This window comes from Xenia sp. Carnegie-2017, unplaced genomic scaffold (assembly GCF_021976095.1).
Source record: "Xenia sp. Carnegie-2017 unplaced genomic scaffold, XeniaSp_v1 HiC_scaffold_14, whole genome shotgun sequence".
Classification (NCBI taxonomy): domain Eukaryota; kingdom Metazoa; phylum Cnidaria; class Anthozoa; order Malacalcyonacea; family Xeniidae; genus Xenia; species Xenia sp. Carnegie-2017.
The window spans coordinates 12,848,451-12,865,403 of NW_025813447.1; the positions used below are offsets into that span (position 1 = coordinate 12,848,451).

Consider the following 16,953-nt stretch of genomic DNA (forward strand, 5'->3'; position numbering starts at 1 on the left):
AGTTTAAGTAGCATTGGTAAAAAAATTCACTTGCTCATTCTTTCTACATTGCTTTGCCATTTCCAGGCATTCAGATTTTAGTTAATTAGTACACCACGTGATTGAATTGGACCAATCATAGCGTTCCGCGTCCAGCGTGTGTGTGTGTTTCTTCATGGTTCATACATATTTCCTTGCCACGATGTTCGCAGCTTGAGTAAGTTTTTGTCATTTCTAACTACCGTCAAATTCGTTACATTATACTTATGTTTTAATGGTTTAGATAGCTTATCTTGGCTAAACGTGCCTACTCCAGGTGTATCTTGGATTTATAATGGATTTAGCCCACACGAAAAGTGTGGAGCAAATGTTTGAACATTTCAAAGTGAGCGAATCGAGTGGACTCAGCTTGGATCAAGTAAAGATTAATCAAGACAAATATGGCCCGAATGGTATTTATATTTGTTGAAATACGCCATGTGTGCCTAAATGCTATGCGGAAAAGTAAAATGTATACGAGTCTTCCATCTAGGTTCGCCGGTCTGTTAATACCCACTGACTTTATTTTTGCCCTTTCAGAAGCTTTTATGTGTAACTCATTGAATTCATGCATTTAGTTACGGCATTAACTGATTTTTTTATTTTTCTTTAAATGCTCGCTGTCTGTACAGAAATGCCTGCTGAAGAAGGTAAATTTTGTGTGGTAAAACTTTGAAATTTTTTCCGCCAATTAAGTTTTCATTGAAGAACATTGGATTTTGAAGGAAGATAAACCGATTTCTTTAGGCAAACCTATATGGCAGCTAGTCCTTGAGCAGTTCGACGATTTGCTTGTAAAAATTCTACTTTTAGCTGCAGTGGTATCTTTTGTAAGTTTCTTAATAAAGTTTTTATAAATTTTCAAGGCTGTTCACAAATAATTTTTTTATAAATTTTTGAGACTGTTGATATTTTCATGCTTATAGCTTATACCGTAATTTCTTTTCATTTAACAGGTGTTGGCTTTATTTGAAGATAGTGAAGATAGAACAACTGCATTTGTTGAACCACTTGTCATTTTAGTCATACTCATTTTAAATGCTGTAATAGGAGTTTGGCAGGTGTGTTTTCTGTATATATCTTTAGCAAAACAAACTTTGTGATGTTCATATACACCCCATTATATCCCTAAAACCCTCGCCGTATCCCTAAACACCTCACTTGAATTATAAATGTGATAACAACATTTCAGCATTTGATAACTTATTCTTTATTGATACAAGATTGTATAGTGAGTTGTCTGTGTTTATTTTTCTCAAAACCCAGTCAGCATACAATGGCCAATTGATTCAAAAAAGTCAAACTCCCATGTTTGGCACAGCTATACATTAATTATGTATAATTTTTTCCTTTCCCCTTTTTGTGGCTTGAGCCAGTCTTCCCTATCACCACATCCTCAAGTTTAATTAAAAGGCTGAGGTTTTATAGTTTTTGTTTCCTACAGGAACTAAATGCAGAAAGTGCTATTGAAGCTTTAAAAGAATATGAACCAGAAATTGCCAAAGTGGTGAGGCAGAGTAAATCTGGTGTTCAGAAAATTAAGGCAAAGGAACTTGTTCCTGGTGATGTTGTTCATGTTGCAGGTATTAAACAGACTGTTGATTGTCAAATGATTTATGTTTTCATTTATACACCTAGCAATTGCAATTGAACCATTTTAACTGTGGCAAAATTTCTTCAACTGATCTTATTTTGGTTTTGTTCATATTTCTAGTTGGAGACAAAGTTCCTGCTGACATTCGTGTGACTTCAGTTTTGTCAACTACTTTAAGAATTGATCAGTCTATTTTAACAGGTCTGTAATAGGCATTTTTTTTAAAAATTTAGATTGACTTTTTCAACTTCTTAAATGATCCAATGTAAATGATTAGTTATGGAGAGCTTATGAGAAGCTGTGTTTTTATTTACATCTTTTTTTGATCTCTACTACTGCAGGGGAAAGTGTGAGTGTTTTAAAACATACTGATGTAATACCTGATGAACGTGCTGTCAACCAAGATAAGACAAACATGTTATTTTCTGTATGTATGATATTATGTAAATTTGATTAGAAAAAATATTTATTATTAATGTTGTTGATGATGAAAGAAAATGTTACAAAATGAATGAAATGATTATATTTTATCATGCACTACCATCTGAAATGACACTTTTATCTAACATCAAAATTTTTAATCAAACACAATATGCTAAGAATTTCAATGTTTTTGCCCAAGGGTACAAACATTTCTGCTGGTCGTGCCATTGGTGTTGTGTGTGGAATTGGTTGCAACACACAAATAGGTTAGTTCCCTTACAATTATAAAATGTATGTGCGTAGCAAAAGTTCTAAAGATTTTCTTTATATTGGTTTTACTAGATACATTGTAAATGTAATAATACATATTCTTCTTGTACTGTATAACCTACCTGATATGTACTCCTTATCACTAGGTAAAATTCGAGACCAAATGGTAGAGACAAACTCTGAGAAAACTCCATTGCAATGCAAACTTGATGAGTTTGGGGAGCAACTTTCCAAGGTGAGCAAGCAATTGTTTTTTTGAATTCTTACGTCATTCTCTTATGGCAACACTGTATGTTTTAGTGTTTATGTTTGAAACAGCTTGTTGGATATGATGATCAAAAGATTCCCCTTCACTCCATCAACGTATGAGTGAGAGCTAATTGAATCTGATCTTTACAAGCTGTTTCTCACTGAGTTTTCACAACGTGAATGCATATCTCCACCAGGTTTTAAGCTCATTAATTTGAACTTGCTGTCAACTTTATTCATATGTTTTTTCAATGTCTTATTAAACTGTAATGTTTGTTTTCAACGTGTTCTTCTTTGCTCTGAATTGTCTCAGGGAAAAAAACGCAAAATGCTAATCTTCATAAAATTCCAATGTCTGATATTTATTAACCTAATTAACAAAAGGCATGCGTTCACTTTCCATTGAAAGTCATAATGATATTTAGTATATGATTTTTATTGGCAAATAGATCATCACATTGATTTGTATTGCTGTGTGGGCCATCAACATTGGCCATTTTAATGATCCAATCCATGGTGGCTCATGGATCAAGGGTGCTGTTTACTACTTTAAAATTGCTGTAGCCTTAGCTGTTGCTGCCATACCCGAGGGTTTACCTGCTGTTGTGACAATATGTTTGGCACTGGGTAAGTTTACTTCATTATTACCCCTTCCTATGTAAGTTTTGTCTCGGGCAGGAGCTGCTTAAATGTTCTCAATGACAAATTGATCTTGGTTTTGTTATGTTAGGAACAAGACGAATGGCTAAGAAAAATGCTATTGTTCGAAGTTTACCTTCAGTGGAAACTCTTGGTTGTACATCCATCATATGCTCGGATAAGACTGGTACTTTGACAACCAATCAGATGTCTGTTTGCAAGGTGAGAACACTTACGTATTTGTAGTTGTAAATGTTGGCTTTTTCTATGTAAAATATCATTTCTGTTTCCAAATGAAATCCTCATTTTTATGTTGTATCCCAGTTTTTTATTTTAGATGAGATGAAAGGCACGATACCAACATTACATCATTTTGACGTCAGCGGTACAACATACGCACCCAAGGGAAATGTGTAAGTGGTAAATTTTGTAAATAATTAAATTTCTTTTCATGATGAGCACTCACACATAAGCAATGTGTTTTTTTTGACAAGTTAGTGGTAAAAGTATTGATAAATAGTGGCTGGATTTTCAACTTGAAGAAATATCACTATGTACTTAGCCGACTAAAAGGAAATTTAAAAAAAATTATGAAATATTGTTGCCTGCCTATAGATGCAAAGAAAATTTCTTAATGTTTTTGACTTCTCATCAAAAGTCACTGATCAGTATATGTGTTGGAATACACGTAAGATAGAATATTGAGTTATAACTTTCATTGTTGTATCATCGATAGGACTTTAAATGGCAAACCAGTAAACATCCAAGATTTTCCTGCCATTGAAGAACTTTCATTCATCTGTTCATTATGTAATGATTCTGGTGTTGATTATAATGACTCTAAGAAATGTTACGAGAAAATTGGGGAAGCCACTGAAACTGCTTTGGCCGTTCTTGTTGAAAAGCTAAATGTGTTTGGTGTTGATCTCAAAGGGAAAGATCCTCATCAGCTTGCCAATGCATGTGGCTGTGAAATTTCAAAGTATTTCACAAAGGTTTGCTGTTACATAGTTATAATATTGCTCTACCACTTGGACAATTGTTATTTCAGAATAGTTGAGCTTATAGTCACTAATTGTTTAATCATATTTCTATGCTTCAAATCATGATATTTAGCTTTTTTTTTGTCTATTGAAAGGACTTCACGTTTGAGTTTTCTCGTGATCGGAAGTCAATGAGTGTGTACTGTCTACCAAAAAATGGACTACGAGAAATCTCCCCTAGTTCAGGACCAAAAATGTTTGTTAAGGTTGGTGTCATGTATTTTGTTCATTTATGCTTGACTTGAAGACATGCACAAATGGTGACAATTGAAAAAAAGATTCAATTTCTTTAAAGAATATATTTTCAACTTTCTGAATTTTTTAATGGTAAATCATAATTAGACAACATGATGTTTTCTTTACACCTTGGTTTCTCATGTCTCTTTATCTTTTCATCTCAATTCATTTGTTGTTTTAAATTGTTACATTGCTCTTCTATTCTGTTTCTTACCTTTCAGGGGGCTCCTGAAAGTATCTTAGATCGCTGTGATTATGTTCGTATTGGCAAAGAAACTGTACCTTTGACAGATGCTGTTAAGGAGGAAATTTTACATAATGTGCAAGTTTATGGAACAGGTATGTGTTGTCATTATTCTTATGTTGATCACACAGCATTTCTCTAGTTGTAAACATAGTCTAGTGAACATTGAAAACTTTTGATGATGTTGTAAATTGATTTCAGGCGAAAACACATTAAGATGCTTAGCCCTTGCCACTATTGATAAACCTACAGCAAAAGAGAAAATGGATTTAGAAACAAGTGATGTTACTAAATATGAAGTAAGTACATATTATGCCCATCAATAGGCAACATTCTATTTCTGTGTTCTTTATTGATTGATTTTCCTTCACATGTTATTATGATTGTGTGTATATTATACAGACTGGTATGACATTTGTTGGCGTTGTTGGTATGTTGGATCCACCACGAACTGAGGTCGTTGATTCAATAAAAAGATGTCAGAATTCTGGTATACGTGTCATTGTTATTACTGGTGATAATAAGGTAATTTATACATAAATTGCATAATGAAAATTGAATGTTTACTTTATTTTCGTTGTTTCTATTGCACTAGGGTACTGCTGAGGCTATATGTAGAAGGATTGGAGTGTTTGGTAGCAAAGAAAGCACTGAAGGTAGAGTTGAACATTGATGAGAATTATAGTAGACATTTCTTTTAATGATGATGTACAGTTTTCAACAATTGTGTTTATGTATGTGGTTATTTTTTATAAGATATTGCATGAAAATCAAACAACATTGCCCAGTCAGGCTATATTATCATGAAAATCGTTTTGTTACGTCTATACAATTCAAAACATGCAAATAATATCTCTGTTGTTATCACCCAACAAAACAATGGATCATGTAATATATGACGTTTTTTATCTTACTTTCTCATAGGTTTGTCTTTCTCTGGACGTGAATTTGATGATTTATCAGAGGAAGGTCAACGTGAAGCTTGTAGAAAGGCGAGGTAGACACTGTTGATTGGTTTTATTCTTTATGAATATCAGTCTGTTAGAGAATATTTTTTCCCACTTACATGTCTTATCATGTATTTTTACTGTAATCAACTATTGTGAGTGTACCTTAGTGTAGTCAGCCATAGCTAATTTGTGCTTTTCTTTAATCAACGTTTAAATATATGTGAATAATGGTTACAAATCTTTTTCCCAAAATTGTCATAACTTGCCACACTTTACTAAATCACGTTTACTTATTTGAAGGTTATTCTCTCGCGTGGAACCCACGCACAAAAGTCGTATTGTGGAATATCTCCAGGACGACGGTCACGTGGCTGCAATGACTGGTGATGGAGTGAATGATGCACCTGCTTTAAAGAAAGCCGAAATTGGTGTCGCAATGGGGTCTGGGACGGCGGTTGCAAAGACTGCATCCGGTATCCTTTCGAGTATTTATGTGGATTGTGGTGGATTGTTATTTTTGTGATATTAATTTTTAACGTCAACGGTATTAAGGTTTTTAATGATTTATCATTTAGGATGTAATTACTGTCGGATATTTCATGCAATGCATTCTGAAGAAATTGTTGATGTTCTGTAAAAAATACGTTTTAAATACAGCGACGTTGGTTATGAATGTCACGACTGACCATAGGAGATTCAAGTTGATAAAATTAAACATGAACTGTTGTATTTTCGAATCCTTATAAAATACTACCTAGGCATAGTCATACCGTTGAAGTGCAATTATACGTTGATCACGTGATTTCTTATGAAGCGGTGAAATGATGTTAACCAGTCGATCCATTCTATGAGGATCACGTGATTTCTCATGAAGCGGTGAAACGATGTTAACCAGTCGATCCATTCTATGAGGATCACGTGATTTCTCATGAAGCGGTGAAATGATGTTAACCAGTCGATCCATTCTATGAGGATCACGTGATTTCTCATGAAGCGGTGAAATGATGTTAACCAGTCGATCCATTGTATGAGGATCACGTGATTTCTCATGAAGCGGTGAAATGATGTTAACCAGTCGATCCATTCTATGAGGATCACGTGATTTCTTATGAAGCGGTGAAATGATGTTAACCAGTCGATCCATTCTATGAGCTGAAGCTTATATATGTACATCATCATAGTTTATAGTTATCAATGCATTTGGTTTATCGAGGTTTTCTCGTACCAAGTCATTATACGTAAACTATCGTACAAATATCTGCTTTACAATGAGTAGTTCTGATTGTGATTCTGATCACCAATAAAATATTGTTATAAATTATGTGTAGAATCCTTAACTGTTTCACCACTTTTAGAAATGGTTCTTGCTGACGATAATTTTGCAACCATTGTTGCGGCTGTAGAGGAAGGTCGAGCCATTTACAATAATACCAAACAATTTATTCGCTATCTTATATCATCAAATATTGGAGAAGTTGTTAGGTACGCATGAGATGGCTCAATGTGAATAATACTAATAATCTTTCCTATCCAATACATATACAATACTGTATAATGTCAAGTTTTACTACCTAGAATTCAATGTTTAGTCGTGTTTTAAGTCACATTCAAAACCTCGCCACTGTAATTGCTAAAGTTTATAATACATACAGGTATTTTTATTACTTCAACTGCAAACATTTAACTGGGATTGTTTTTGTATTTTTTTTGCCAGTATATTCTTGACTGCGGCGTTGGGTATGCCCGAGGCTCTCATTCCAGTTCAGTTATTGTGGGTTAATCTTATGACAGACGGTCCTCCTGCAACTGCTCTCAGTTTTAACCCCCCTGATCTGGACATCATGGAAAAACCGCCTCGAAAGTCCAAAGAACCGTTGATAAATGGATGGCTGTTTTTTAGATATCTTATTATAGGAGGTGGGTTTGTGGGGCAACGGGGGGGGGAGGAGATGATTATGTACGAATTATTTTTGAAATGCCATCAGGTTTACAATTGGTACTTGATGATTTGTATTCATTTTTATGTAGTATATGTTGGTGCGGCTACTGTAGCTGCTTCAGCGTGGTGGTTTATGTATTACGAAGGTGGACCACAAATGAACTATTATCAACTGGTGGGTTTTCTTGTCGTTGTTTTATCGTCCGTTTTAGTGTCATTCAAATGTTTTCGTTCATTGGTTCTGTTTTAGACGCATCATATGCAATGTAGTATTGATAAAAAATCTTTTGCAAACATTGATTGTTCAATATTCAGCGATCTTCATCCCATGACAATGGCTTTGTCAGTTCTTGTTACTATTGAAATGTTTAATGCGCTTAACAGGTTTGTAATCAGCATTTGCATGCATTCATCGATATTTGTCTTCAGTTGCTTTTTTATCTAATGAAGTAAATATTTCATTTCGCTGTATTTAGTCATTGTATTGGATTATATCTTTTCTCTTATTGCATACTTTTCATGTCATATGTGGTGTCAAACAATTTATCAAAATTGCAGTATGAAAATCAGTGTGCCTTTACGCATCGACAAATTTTTATTGCTTTGTTTGTGTTTCGTTTCTTTTTAGTTTAAGTGAGAACCAGAGTCTGCTCGCAATGCCTCCATGGCAGAATCCTTCTTTGGTGACCGCAATTTTTGCATCGTTTTTAATGCACTTTGTAATCCTCTACTTTAATTTTACCAACGTAAGCACCTAATTTTTTACTGCAATTGAAATGTCCATTCCGTAAATTGTGAAATTTTATTGTTCTTTAGACTATTTTCCGTATAACACCTCTTAACATGACAGAATGGATAACTGTGCTGAAAATCTCGTTCCCTGTAATAGTTTTAGACGAAATCCTGAAGTTTATATCGAGGACGTTTATCGGTAGGTTTGATGAGCAATAACACATGTTGTAAAAGTGATATAGGGAAGGAATTCTTACCGAGTTGATTTATTGCCATTCAACTATACGGTTGTGTTTAAATTGAAAAGGAATTAGAGGTTAAGTTAAGTTTTGAAGAAGGTAGACTCGAGAACTTTGAAAGACGAAGGTAGACTGGAGAACTTTGAAAGAAGAAGGTAGACTGAGAACTTTGAAAGAAGAAGGTAGACTCGAGAACTTTGAAAGACGAAGGTAGACTCGAGAACTTTGAAAGACGAAGGTAGACTCGAGAACTTTGAAAGACGAAGGTAGACTCGAGAACTTTGAAAGACGAAGGTAGACTCGAGAACTTTGAAAGACGAAGGTAGACTCGAGAACTTTGAAAGACGAAGGTAGACTCGAGAACTTTGAAAGACGAAGGTAGACTCGAGAACTTTGAAAGATGAAGGTAGACTCGGGAACTTTGAAAGACGAAGGTAGACTCGAGAACTTTGAAAGACGAAGGTAGACTCGAGAACTTTGAAAGACGAAGGTAGACTCGAGAACTTTGAAAGACGAAGGTAGACTCGGGAACTTTGAAAGACGAAGGTAGACTCGAGAACTTTGAAAGACGAAGGTAGACTCGGGACAAAGTGATGTTTTTTGATGTAATACGAAGTGAAAAGGCTCGACAATTAGAAAACAGGCAAAGGCAAGAATTAGGGTGATTAAAATGGAAGATATTTATGTGTAGGACTAGTAGAGAAAGAGTTGAAAGGTCAGAAAGTTTAGGGGGAGGGGAACGCTCTTTAAAAAAAATCATGATTGCTTTTTGTTTTTAGGTGTCGATCATCAAAAAGTGAAGAACGATTAAGGTGCCTTAGATAAGCTTTATCGTTGGACATAAATACTCAAACAAAAGCATTGTTTGTTCCGTGTAACTATAAAACGTTCACTCGAAAATTATTTATATATTTGCAATATGGTCGTCGGAAGTTGCGTGTAATTTATTGAAAACAGGCAAGCACTCGTAATTTCCTCAAGGAACCAACATATTGCAGCCATCTTACACAGCAGTGGATTGAAGTAATGTAACGGGTAATTCAGCTGTTGGGTTTTCTTTTGTCCATAAGACTTCTCTATTATACCATCGATTGAAGATGTTCTTTTAGGGGTTGATTAGTTTGAGTTGCTTACGTCGTGTCGGCGATTTAAGTCCAATATTAAACCTTTAGGGTTTTACATCCGCATTACAGCGCATGCGTAACGGGGGGGGGAGTTTACCTCATTGACCATTTCAATGATTTCAACTTACCAAAATTACGATTTAACGTAGCTACGAAACAAAAGCCAACTCATTGGTGTGTATGACCATGTCATGTAACACATAAAGCATTTTCCTAAGCAACTCTTCACATGTAATCAACTCCTTATTTTTATAACATAAAACTATCTTCGCTTATAACTGTTTTTGCAATATGTTATAAAATATTGTAAATTTATTTGAAATTGACAATTAATAAAAGGGATATTTTATCAATGGTATTTGCTAAAAATGTTTTATTTCGTTACGCGCGACACACAATTTAACACATTAAACAATGCAGTATGCATCTTCCGTTCAGAGGACATTTTGGCCAACATTTTAAATAACCATCGACACAAAAAACGTTGAAATTCTTAACATATTTGTAATAACTTAATTCGTTTGTTTATTCAACTATGCTAAAAAAAAATAAAATAGTCGTTTTATTATAAAATAAAAACCAAAAGTCATTTTTATGTACATATGATGATCACTTTCAGGTCAAGCTCAAAAATGGCCGATGATGTTTTGTATATACGTGACTTCATCCCCTATTTCATTTGGAACTCTCTGGAGATGTACGGTTGGAATTCTGAACCAAAATTTGCCGTGGTTGTCAAATTACAAAAAAATTTTGGTTCAAATTTCCTTCGAGTGAATCAAAGCCTAGGATTGACTATGAATGTCTTCGCTAATCATCATTTAGTATGATTCTCTTAATTTCTCTTTCAGTTTCATTGTCTATGTTACTGGAATTTTGTCTCTTATTGTTCCTTTCTAATAAAGCCGTTAGACCGACAACAGCATCCTCTCGCTTGAGTTGAACTTCTTCGTTATTGGTTGTTTCGACCGACGAGTTGCTTCTGGAGAGATTCGGTGTTTCTTCACCAAGTTCAGTTTCAGCGTCACTTAGTGGAGTGTAGAGAATGTAGGGAGCGACCTGCTTTTCATACTCGTCAAAAAAGACGACAATGGCGCTGGTGTTGTCTGCACGTAGATTACGTTCCCTCCATTTGGCCAGAGCGCGACATGTTAATCTGTGATAATGAATTAAAGCTATGAATGTTAATTGTAGAAAGCGTTTGTAGTTGTGAAAGAAAAATGTGATTTAACTGGGGAGTTATGTGATTTAACTGATGATTGGTGGCGCGAAATAACAGTTTAGTTATTATCTAATAGTCACTTAATTATTCAGGTCTCTTATTTTCTATTGGTTATTGTCGCTGAGTGACACACGTGTGGCGTGGCAATCTTGTTATTGAGATTTGCAAGTGAAAAACAACCGCCTTTCTTTGTAATGGACAGAGATTTTCAGACGAGAAATTCCAGGTAATTAGTAAGGTATAAGCAAACCGTCGTGTTCCAATAATGTACATTCGAATTTGTTTTTTGTGACATTCGTACTAGTGACATTTTGTATTATTTAAATGATGGTTTGCATCATGGCTCATCAATATCTAATGCTTTTATCTTGAAGTATGAGCTGGGCTATTTCTTTAAATAAGAAAGGTTGGGCAGGGATGGGGTACGTCTTGAGATGTTAGTGAGATCATTGATTCATAAAGAACAGAATTTTATCTTCAAGTTACCGGGTGTAAGATTTTGTTTTATATTACACACTCAAAGTCAGTAAAACGATTATTCAAAATAAAACCTATGAAACATTACTGTATTTAAACATCCAAAATGTTTAAATATCTTTCCACAAGATGTCCCACTCACATTTTTAAGCAGTAGAGTTATAAGATACTGCCTTGAAGAGAAGTAATCAGTAGGTGTATAGTATAATTTCATATTTTATTGTTTACGCCTTAAAGTGGTACTAAAACGAAAATTTTGCCTACCGTTTTTTTTTCATAGATTAATAGTGTATGTAAAAAAATCTCTTCTGGCGAAATTTTAGCGCAATGTATTTAATGCTGCTCGAGTTACGTAGCGATAAAACTTGTACTTTAAGAGCCGCCATTAAAATGCGCCGTATTTGAATTTTCAAGAAGGAAGGTGCTTGTGACGTCATATTCTTAACTCGCGGCTGTTTACAATATAACACTATATACAAATAGAGATATAAAAGGTTGTATAACTCAATTTTTTTAACATGCCTTCAACACGCTGTGTCGTGCAAGATTGCAGTAATACGTCTGATAGAAGTACAGGCATTTCATTACATATAAGCCCAAACGACGAGTCTTTAAGAAGAATTTGGGTTAAATTTGTTGAGACGAAGCGCGCAAACTTTAATCCGAGTTCGCGCGAAATTCGATTTATGATTTGTTCGAATCACTTCTCGGATGATTGTTTTGAGCGTTTTTTCCATTTGGGTGGTATGACATAGACGGCTCAAGTAAACATAGACGCAGGCGCACAAAATAATATTTTTAGAATTTTCACAAAGAAAAAGGCTTACTCCTCTCTGGTCTTTTGACCATCTCGAAAAACGGTCGCATAACTGCGATGACCTTTGGTCTTTAAACCTAACGAAGCTGCTTGAAGAACAAATTCGTTCAGGCAAACTTCGTTAAAGCCAGGGTGATCCAAAATGCATTTTCTTTCATCGACTTCGAACTGATTCATTTTGCCACGGCATTGCTCTAATTCCATGCAGCATCGGCACTCTTGAGGGTTGACAACAAGATCCAACGAACAATGGCCACATTCACACCTTTAATATTGGCCAAATTGTATGTTTCCATAAAGTTATCATAGCTAACGGCAGACGATTCAGATCAAAGTAACACACTAAGAATGACATCTTACCATGAAGTAACATCAACACGGGCATCAAAACGATCTTGCAGCATGTCCTCAACCTGCCGTTCTTCTGCGACTGCAGCTTCGTACTCAGCAATTTCATCGGGCGAAGCAAGCGGTTCAATATTATCGGCAAATGGCAAAATTTCCGAATTAGATTCGTCCGAATTTGCCGTCATGAATTCCGATGAAGAAATTGATGCGTTTGTCTCGATCGAAGACTCAGAAAGCGAGCTAGATCTCGATGAATTTGACATTTTTTTGCTCTGTTTATATATTACTTTGTATACTTTCCAATGTGCGCTTCTTGCCGTGTTAAGAATATGACGTCACAGACCTTTGCTGATTGCAAATATTCAAAATGGCCGATTTTAATGGCGGACATGAAAATTAGACATTTCAAATGTTCATAACTCCCTCGTTATACTATTATTTTTGCTTAAATTTTACTAAAGCAATAATTGATATGTGTTTAAACTATTGAATGCTAAAATCGATGATTTTTTAACGTTCAGTTTTCGTTTTAGTACCACTTTAATAAACGCTACTTTCATTTTAACAGGCTGATTCTTGAAAGTCATGATATTGCAACACGTGTCTATTCAAACCCTTTATAAGTTCATTCCTATGATAAACAAGAAGTAGTTTTTGTACCTGTGTGTCACATCATCTCTCCAATCAATACCATCAAAGTCGTTCTTCTCAATGTTGTCTATGAAATGTACGACCTCCTTGTTCTTCATTGCATTCCATAGACCATCTGAAGCCAGCACCACAAACCTGTCTTTTCTTGGATCAATAAGCCTGTAGTGCACATCAGGAACTGGTGAAACAAGATACTCTCCTGCTAAGGGATTGAAACTCCACAAATCACCTGAAAGAAAAACGTAAACGTCTATAGCGCCAACACACCCATTATTTACAACTCTCCAAATCACCCCCCAATATGTGTTCACCTTTACCCAATTTTGACTTGTATTTTTAACAATTTGTCTAAAAATTTGAGTTCACAAATTTTTTGATTGTTTAAACTTAACAATGCTTGATATTATTATGATGATAAAATTTCAAAGCCACCATCATTTGAGGTGTAAAATTTAAAAACTGCCAATAAAAGTATTTTAGGATCATTTCATTCAGTATTTGATTCATTAATGTATCTTATATCCACCAATAATTGATTTAGAAAATCTCCAGATATTTTGCAAAATTGTAATTGTTTAATAAATATATAAATATATTCAAGTATCTCCAGATTTTAGTTAATGTATAAATGTCGTCTGGTGTGCCACTGATAAATTAAAGACTAACATAAAAAAAACAAAAATATAAAGTCTCAAATAAGACTTTAAAGTACATACAAGTAAGAAATAAATTTCAAAATAAATCATTCTTAACCATTTGTCCCTACCAAGTGATCTTGCAATGGCCAAGAAGGGTATGTTTTCCATTTTTGTGCTACGTAGAACTGGTCCTTGATGTCGACCTATCTGGCAGACCCTGTTCCACGCAACACGATAAACACCCCTGCTTTTCCCTATCTGTCCACCAAGTGATGTGATTCGCTTTGTTTCAACAGGATCATCTGGCTTGTGGTCCATTGTTAAAGGAATGGCCTTTAACTTCTCTTTGCCCGTGTCTTGTGCAAGAACAACTCTGGAGTCCCCAACATTTGCCACAAACATAAGTCGACCCCGCAATATAACAACCGAGGCTGTTGTCCCAGCTGTACTTGGTGTGCCATATTTTGTCTTTGGCCATGAATCTATTACAAAATCCATCATCAATATACTACCACTTACAAGCTACTTTTATGTGAACATGAGAATTATGTCTGAAAGCACTCAAACAAATCTGCCTGCCAGCCAGCAAAACGTAAGTGTATATTGTGGTTCTTGTTAGGTTATGCTCTCATGTGATGTGTAATCTTGTAAAGTGTGTGTTAACTTCCTACATGTTTAATTATTGAAATGATTGTAAACGTAATCGATATTATTTGTAACAAGAGCTGAGGAAATAAACTGACCAATCATAGTTTAGCGTCACGTATGTAAATAGCTGTATCATTATGTGTATCAGATAGTTGTCGTGTGCTAGTCTTTCTTCTACGTGTGGGAATAAATGTAATAAAACCTCCAGACATCAGTGTGATTATTTATCATGGCCACTGCATCAAACCCAACAGTCCTCTTTCGAAATATTTGCAATTAAATTGTTAATTTAAGAACAAAGAACGCATGTGGCTCATTCAAAATTGGCGCTAAAAACGTGGCAGTTAAACGTCACGCTAAAAAATTCAAATTATTTATTGCGCAAGCATTAATATTCATTATTTGAAGTGCAGTTGTTGAGAAAATGATGATCAAAGCAACTTATGATGAACATGAAAACAGTTTTTACTTTTCGAAATTGGAAACTTTCTGTTTGTCATCCTACTCTATCGCTTATTGAGGAAATTCATTCATTTGTATAATACGTAATTGTCAAAAAGATAATAGTTTTCAACAATAATGTTCGTTTGAAATTGTATTTTACAGCATCCAATATGAAGGCAACAAAGACGTTTTTGTATCGGTGCACTTTAGGACAATTGCAATGTAAAGAAGAAAAGTAGGGACTTTAGCCATAAAGTATACATACAACATGCTTTAGTGAAAACTAAATGGTATACAAAGTTTATAGAGTACTGACACTCGATGGCGAAATTTACGAAAATCTAAATGCTTTGAACCTAACAAGTGCGCAAATGCTCAAGCTAAAATCCAAGCAGTTTATGATTAAGTAACCAGAATGCACATTTGAAAGGTTATGTGTAAGGCACGGATATTTGTCTTGTTTATCATTTATATAATGCATAAATTTCTACCTCTCTCCTTCCACATTGCCGAGTGCACTTCGACAAATGCACGTTTGATCGCTTTACAAACTTCTTCAGCATCATTGGAGTAGAAGTACTTTTGACTTCGTATGGTATTCCAGAGATTTTTTCTGGCAAACAAGGCAGCTTGATGACCCCCATGACCATCAAAAACGGCTAGGAAACATTCGCTATCTTGACGAGCTTCCATTTTAACAGCCGTAAAATCCTCCATCGTTTTACGCGAGCCTTGGTTAGTCTCTACCGAAAGACGTAAATGTAGTTTAGTACACTGTGATGAAGACATCTCGACAGAATTTTGTATCAAAAGTCGTAATATTTTCTTTTTGTGTTTTACGTTAGTTCGTTCAAGTTCGCCTCCTGCGACAGTATATATTGTTTACATATGAACAGTTTCCGCTTTGTAGAGGCCAATCAGAGACTAAATAAAACTAAGTAAATTTTCATTTTAGCCAATCACATTACAGTGGCGTTTGGGCAGGTTTGGGCACAAACGATGCAAACCTTTTGTCCATGCCTCAACATGTTGGTAATGATTGGCCCGTAAAAGACATTAGCTCGATGTTTGCCAAATGACCTACAGATTTTTGACGTTTGGTAACATATTTAAAAAAATATATTGCCTTTGTAAATACGTTACCAAATGAGATTTGTAAAGCAATTTCACAAAAAAAATAAAACATGTATGCTTTTCAAAAATGTTAGCGAAATTTAGTTCTTAATCTCAATGTATCAATTTATTAACAAAAATTTGACCAAAAGCTTTAGGTTAGTTTAGAAATACAGAAATTACTATACTTGGTTAACAATTTGAGAGAAATTTACTAATGTGTGAGATTAATTGACTTTTGCGCGAGAGAGAAACAAAATTTGTCATTCTCACCCTCGTGCGAGTTGAGAGGTCTGACTAATATTGAAGTGTTTAGCTTTCCTGTAGCCGTTGCCTGGCAGCTACAGTCATTTGGTCTGACCGTGAAAAGCTACAAAGTATCTTACCTACTGCCTACAACACTAAAACGTGATTGCTAGGGAGACGTCATTAGCTAAATTTTAATCGAAAACTGTCGAAAATGTAAAACTGGAACGGCTAGAACGAGAGTCTGGCTAAAATGCTAGAAAATACAAACAGCAGGAAAGTCTATCCCAGTACGTAAAACACTTCTCTATCTTTTTGGTAGATCTATGCGCATGCGCTAAACGTGTGAATAGAACAGTGGAGTTGGACCACAACTAACACCAAGAGGTCGTCCTGGACGATCCTGGTGTAGTCTTGATGAACTTTTTGGTGAAAGCACTGTTTTAGAGGTATAAATCCGTTTGTATACGTTTGTGATGGCGATCTTCAGATTTTGGAAACAATCTTTTCAACAAATGCCGTTATAACACTTGATTCATTCGTATTCATAACAAGTGCACGTAATTCACCTTTCCTCGTTCTTCCCCTTCTTGGAATAACGTTTTCCACGTTAACGTCACAAGTTGTAGGCTATGGATGATGGACGGT

The 16,953-nt window shown here is 35.1% G+C and overlaps 2 protein-coding genes and 1 long non-coding RNA gene across 3 annotated transcripts; 2 read left to right on the plus strand and 1 right to left on the minus strand.

Moving 5' to 3' along the window:
• Positions 1-129: 129 nt before the first annotated feature.
• On the plus strand, positions 130-10,059 carry LOC124433795 (sarcoplasmic/endoplasmic reticulum calcium ATPase 1-like). The gene is made up of 28 exons (XM_046983583.1): positions 130-196; positions 263-431; positions 651-668; positions 766-848; positions 975-1,079; positions 1,463-1,601; positions 1,733-1,813; positions 1,954-2,039; positions 2,235-2,301; positions 2,452-2,540; positions 3,004-3,181; positions 3,285-3,415; positions 3,518-3,606; positions 3,930-4,188; positions 4,332-4,442; positions 4,695-4,812; positions 4,919-5,016; positions 5,120-5,242; positions 5,313-5,373; positions 5,642-5,714; positions 5,968-6,140; positions 7,023-7,149; positions 7,382-7,584; positions 7,696-7,781; positions 7,857-7,990; positions 8,235-8,352; positions 8,423-8,537; positions 9,357-10,059. The coding sequence occupies exons 2-28, from the start codon at positions 314-316 to the stop codon at positions 9,386-9,388; spliced, it is 3,015 nt and encodes a 1,004-aa protein (XP_046839539.1). The 5' UTR covers positions 130-196; positions 263-313; the 3' UTR covers positions 9,389-10,059.
• Positions 10,060-10,202: 143 nt separating this feature from the next.
• On the minus strand, positions 10,203-15,817 carry LOC124433796 (protein phosphatase 1D-like). Its single transcript, XM_046983584.1, has 4 exons — positions 15,438-15,817; positions 13,983-14,336; positions 13,226-13,445; positions 10,203-10,857 (listed from the first exon to the last, which is right to left on the minus strand). Exons 1-4 carry the CDS (start codon positions 15,733-15,735, stop codon positions 10,512-10,514), a joined length of 1,218 nt encoding a protein of 405 aa, XP_046839540.1. The 5' UTR covers positions 15,736-15,817; the 3' UTR covers positions 10,203-10,511.
• LOC124433797 lies at positions 11,052-14,711 on the plus strand. The gene is made up of 2 exons (XR_006944617.1): positions 11,052-11,149; positions 13,134-14,711. It is a non-coding gene; the product is annotated as an uncharacterized LOC124433797 (long non-coding RNA).
• Positions 15,818-16,953: the final 1,136 nt, after the last annotated feature.